Genomic DNA, 6,000 nt, shown 5'->3' with positions numbered 1-6,000 from the left:
CTTTTACTTGTAAAGGAGTATTTTTACATTTATGTATTGGTACTTTTACATAAGTAAAGGATCTGAACACTTGTTAATTATTGATTACTGCTTATTCCCATTAGTAACTTCCTACAGACTGTGTTAATAGTAGAGGTATTGATATTGATATATTGATTAATAGTGATAGGTAGTCCCACAGAGAGTCAGGACAGTTTAACTCTGTCGCCGTCTTGTGGACATGAGGAGTACCGACAGTGTTTAACGAGGTAATGTTTTTCTCGCAGTAGTATGAGGATAACAAGCCAGCGGATCCGAGTTGCTGTTACAAGCCTTGTCAACCGACGGCGAGGAAGCTGAACTCACTTGCAGTAATTTCTCAGAAGACCCCAGCACCAGCACAGACGGAGAAAGACGCTTTTTGCTGTTGTTTTTGTTTTTGTTCATGGAGCCGGCGGGTTGGAGTTTGTCTGAGATCTCTCTGCTGTCCGTGGATTAACACAAGACTCGACTCCGAAGCGCCGTGATATCAAATTAAGTGTGAAATTGTGGATTATGCTTCTGGATCAAGTGTGAATATTTGAGGGGTTTTTCTTTTTCTTTTTGCTTTTTTTTTGGCTGCTTGTTTCCGAGTTTGTGGGTAACATAAACTCGAAATTCTGTAAAGTCCGGACGAGACCAGCGGACACTTGTTGAAATACCATTTACCGAGCAAACCTTTGCCCAACTGCTCGTGAGCCGTGCTAACATTAGTAGCAAAGATTGGCTAACGAGGCTAACTACTTTCTCGAAGACTTGAGCTAAATCTTTTGATACAACTTGTCTCTAACACATGTCTGTTAGATGTTTGACCGAGGTGGAGCGTCGACAAGTTGGCAAAGTGCGTTTGTCAAAATAGTCGAGATGGCACTGACAGCAGCTTAGCTAACTCAGCTAGCTGCGGCTACTCGGCTCTCCGTTCGCCTCCAACGTTACGTTAGCTATGACAGCTAGCATTATGTTAACGTTAGATTCAAACAAGTGGTTCGCTGGAAATATGTCAATATGAAGTTATATTGTACCATTAACTTCTTTTAATCAACACGCCACTCTTATTGAAAGTTATAAAAGTTAACTTGCAAGCACTGATAGTTTGCAAAGGCTTTATTTACTCCACTATCTGGGCATAACAAGACAAGTTTTATTTAAGAGAGCTTTAACGTTAGCTTAGCTACGTTAGCTACGAGCTCGGCTTACAATAACATAACAGTTACTCAATTCTGATACTTGAGCCTGCCGAGTTGACTCTAACTAACTTACAGCCCATCAGTAATGTGTGATATGTATTTAAATCTCTGATGGGTTCACTGCAACGCTCATTGAGAGACTTTGAAAAATAGACTGCCAGCACCGTCTTCCACTTTTTCCAAGTAGCTGAAGTTGTAAAACTGCGGCCCGCACAATGTCCGGCTCCCCGGGCACAGGTGGCTCAAACCCCAGGAAGTTCAGCGAAAAGATAGCGCTGCACAACCAGAAGCAAGCAGAGGAGACGCGGGCCTTTGAACAGCTGATGACAGACCTCACTGTTTCAAGGGTAAATACAATTAATTTTCATCTAATTGTCATAAACTAGTGGAGCTTTTTTTTTTTTTTTTTTTTTTCTTTTTTTTTTTTGCACCAATGCGTTCATTGTAATTACAGACAAAGCTCCCTCTTTCACACAGCCTCGGATGGAGTGAGCTGCACGTCTGCTGACTGAGATTTCTGGTATTCAGCCAGTAGTTCTTGTTTCTCTTCATACATTCATTCAGCAGTGACAACCCATATCTGCTGCATGCAAATTTACAGTGCATTGGGCCAGTGTAAAAAACAAACAAGCAAGCACACAAAAGCATTTTTATGAATCATATTTTAATCCGTCAAAAACAAACTAAAATGGGAACATTGCTCAGGATCAGAACCGGGTTTATTGCCAAGTAGGTTTCAAGATTCAAGAATTTTATTGTTATTGTACAAGCACAAGGAAATTGCAGTTGTGCCAACTTCAAATGGTGCATTAGAATTTAAGACTACACACATATTTACAAAGAATTAATAAGACAGGAATTAGATAAGAAATATAAAAGCAAAGTGCAAAATGTAAGCGATATAAATACAATTAATGATAAAATACAAAAAAAATGCAACTAACGAAGGTGTGAAAACAGCAGCAAAAGTGCAGTGAAGCTGTGGTGGACAGATGTGTAGTGATAGTGTATTGGGGTGTTGAATGACGTGTATGCTTGGTTTAGAAATACTGCACATAATAAGTGGCTTGAAGTGACATGTAAGTAAATATTGCACATGCTCCGATGATGGCAGCATGTCAGACTGCGGAGATGAGTTCAATAGTGCCACAGCTTTTGGAAAGAAGCAGTCTATTTGTGCATGTACAGATTGATCTTTAGCGCCTGCCTGATAGGAGGAGCTTAAACAGATGGTATCCGGGGTGTGTGTAATGTCTTTTATGATGTTCTCAGCCCTCCTCACACTGCGAGTGCTGTGAAGATTTCCTAGTGATGGCAGCTCAATGCCAACAATGTTCTGTGTGCTGTTTTCACAACACGGTGGAGGGCTCTTTTTTTTTTGTCAGTTGTGCAGCTGCTGTACCAAGCTGTCATGTAGTTTGTTAGGATGCTTTCTGTGGCACATCAATAAAAGCTGACAAGCAGCTTTTTAAGGAGGTTGGCTCTCCTCAGCCTCCTCCAGAAAATAAAAGCATTGTTGTTCCTTACCCACCACCGCGGAAATGTTGTCAGCCCAAGAGAGATCCTCTGTGATAGTGACTCCCAGGAGCCTGAAGCTGGGGTCTCTCTCCACAGCCTCTGTGTTGATGTGGACGGGACTGTGTGTGATCTTTTTGGTAGTCCCAAAATCCCTAATCTCCCTGGTCTTTTTAGTGTTTAAGACCAGGTTGTTGGCTTCGTCGTTGTCTGATGTGAGCCAGATGACTGTCATATCATCTGCAAACTTATAAAATTATTGTTTGAGATGTGGATGGGTTGGCAGTCATGCTAACAGCAGTGCATAAAAGAGGGGGCTCAGCATATAGCCCTGGGGGACGCCGGTGCTCAGGGTGAGGATGGAGGTCGGTGCCGGCCCAGTCTGACAGTTGATGAAGAAATCCAGAACCCAGTTGCATATGGAGCAAATGCGCGTGGGGTTCGTTGACTGGCTTTTTTGGTATGATGATATTAACAAAGAGCATCCTGGCGTAGGTGTTGTGTCTCTCCAGGTGAGAGAGAGGACTGTATCGAGAGCCACACCGATGGCGTGCTCAGCCAATGTGTTTTCCCTGTAGGCAAACCGGTGTTGGTCGAGGTCAGCCGGGGCATTGTCTTTGATGTGGGTGAGTACGTGTCGTTCAAAGCATTTTGAAATGACAGGGGCGAGGGCGACCGGCTGACTTCATTGGCACAGGTTACCATAGGTTTTTTGGGAACAGGCATGATAGTAGAGGGTTTGAGGCATATGTGGAGTGTGCATAAGGATAGAGAGAGATTGAAAATTGTGTGTGAATACCTCTGCTAGCTGGTCAGCACAGGCCTGCCTGGAGTACACGCCCTTATACACCATCGGGCCCTACTGCTTTCTGTGTGTGTTGATGCTGCGGAGGGCCCGCCGCACCTCGTGAATGTGTTAGAACAAGAGTCTGTCAGTCTCTTGACATTTTGAAGCTGACTGGAGGTTTTCACATACAAGGAGTTTGCCTTGGTGTTGTGCATAAGAGTGAAAATATACACAAAATTAAGTAATCCTAAATAATGAAGAAGAAAGAAAGGAGCTGCTGTAGATGTGAATTTTAAAATGAAAAGAATGAAATGTACAAAATATTGTGCAGATGCTCACTGTGTAAAAAGTATATGCAGTGTGATTAATAATAATACAAGTTGCGTTAATGTAACATGCCGTGTTAGATCAATATCACAGATGTGCAAATATAAGATTGAGATTTTACACTAATGTGCAATGTCCACGAGTGGGACAGAGTCCATGTCATTTGGGGTCTTGTTGATGAGGCCAACTGCAGTCTGGAAATGTGTTGTTTTTTTTTTTACCAAATTGGCCTTTTGAGATACAATAATTTACACAAGACATGTTTTTAACTTGCAGTGTTTCCCACACATAGGCTGTACTCGGGCGGCCTGGCCAGGAAGATAAAAATCTGTTGCATTGCCAGTTGCATGCTGCAGGAACTGACTGGGGACTAGAGGCTTCTCTGTGTGCCACAGCCTAGCTAGCATCTACCAATAGCCTGCATGCGCGGTGTTTAGGGAACATCTGTAAATTGTAGCGTCGACCGACAGTCTGCATGTGAGGCGTTTAGAGGACATCTGTAAATTGTAGCTACAGAAAATAACCCGGGTTACACTCTCCCCCTTCTAAACTGCACGTGTCTCTGCATGCACAAGGGTTGCACGCCGCACCTCCCGCCACCACAAGTAAACTCTCAACCTGTGGGAAAGGCTGCATTGCAACCGGCATTGAAATAGGAAAAAGGGAAAGTGGATCCTTGAAATTTGCACCACTAGCCAATATTGAACAGGCTGGGTTGAAAAGTTGAAATACCTTAAGGTAGCAGTGTGAAGATGCAGATTAAATCTCTTGCATCTCATCATATTCAATACATTCCCACAGTTTAAACTCTGATGTACATGATGTATTCACACTAAACACTAAAATGAGAATAGCTGTCCACCTTTAAGGTTAGTCCACCTTAAGTGAGTCTGGTGAGGTTAGGCTAACCCATTGTCGCTAACTTGAAGGCTAACCCCCTTCATTTTTCCAGCAGTTGGGGAAACAACAGACTTTTCTTGGTCTTGAGAAGCTGCAGCATTTATTAACTGACACACTGTAGTCTGTGCTGTACATTTACTGCCAGATTAATAACTCACCGCTAACCTTTTCCTCTGCTCCGCTCACATTCACCATCACTTTTCTGCCGCTCGCTCAACCACACACTCGCTGCGCGCTGTCCTGTTCCTTAGAGGAGCTACGCTACTCTTATAACGGTACCTTTCACAGAGATTTCTTTGAGGAACGAGGGGGGGAGAGGATTCTCGGATTCGATGCACCAGTCGATGACTCAGAACGATTCCACAATCTCTTAGGGTGTTATCCCGCTCGCACAGCTTCTGAGCGAAAATCACCAGTAGCCCGTTTATATTAATGACCGTGTGAAATTTTAGCAGCAGTTCTCGTAATTCTGCGGCGGCGGTTAAATACAGGGGCAAACACTGCTGCCCAGAGAGGAAGAGTGGGACCATTCCTGGAGGATATCACTCATATTTGTGTTAGGCAGCGCTGCTTTCCACTGGTGATGTGGTTGCTCAGGTGTCACTTTGTAGACTTATGACTTAATATATTTTGAGATACTTGTCCAAATGTTGACGCATAGTGACTCACAACAGTCACAGTCAGATGCTTTATGCTGTCATGACTAGGTATCTCTAGTGCAGCTAAAATAAATCTGAGTGTGGCCTTTTTATATTTTTTCTCCAATGTATTCCTACGTTCAGCTTTATTTAAGTACATTTGAGAATTAAGGAAGGTGTTTTCTCAGCAGCGTATAACCAGACAACAAACTGAGCTGACTAAAGATGTGTTTTCTGTTTCTGAATTTATTTTTCTTTCACTCCATAAAGGATGAAAACGAGTCAGATATATACTGTACATATACCTGGTGAATGTTGGATACATCAGAAACTAATAAATATTCCAGCAGTAAGTGAGACAGTGTGCAGGAGTTGTTCTCATTTTTATTCAAGTCGTGCTTTCCTCCGACGCACCTGTCACATATTCAGCTGTGCAGAGACTTTTTTTTTCCAACTCCATAATGTAGGAAAAGCATTAAAAATGAAGAAAAGTAATAATATAATAATTCCCAATGTACTGATCCCAGATCAGACTTGCAGACTATTTGTTTCTAGAAGTCAAAGTCATCTTGGTTTGCTGTTTTGAGTGAATACATTTCACCTCTCCGAGAGGCTTCTTCAGGTCTCC

The 6,000-nt window shown here is 42.7% G+C and overlaps 1 protein-coding gene across 4 annotated transcripts in view; it reads left to right on the top strand.

The window, feature by feature from the left end:
- Positions 1 to 238: 238 nt before the first annotated feature.
- crtc3 (CREB regulated transcription coactivator 3) overlaps positions 239 to 6,000 on the top strand; it is a 50,494-nt gene continuing 44,732 nt past the window's right edge. For 2 of the 4 annotated variants that reach the window (XM_042408412.1, XM_042408406.1), the window contains exon 1: positions 239 to 1,552. In XM_042408412.1, coding sequence (XP_042264346.1) covers positions 1,421 to 1,552 — 132 coding nt within the window. In that variant the 5' untranslated portion in view covers positions 239 to 1,420. The remainder of the gene's footprint in view (positions 1,553 to 6,000) is intronic. The other 2 variants (XM_042408429.1, XM_042408420.1) reach the window with 1 other exon arrangement.

The sequence above is a fragment of the Thunnus maccoyii genome, chromosome 1 (assembly GCF_910596095.1).
Source record: "Thunnus maccoyii chromosome 1, fThuMac1.1, whole genome shotgun sequence".
Lineage (NCBI taxonomy): Eukaryota > Metazoa > Chordata > Actinopteri > Scombriformes > Scombridae > Thunnus > Thunnus maccoyii.
This window is presented reverse-complemented; position numbering and strand designations above follow the sequence as displayed.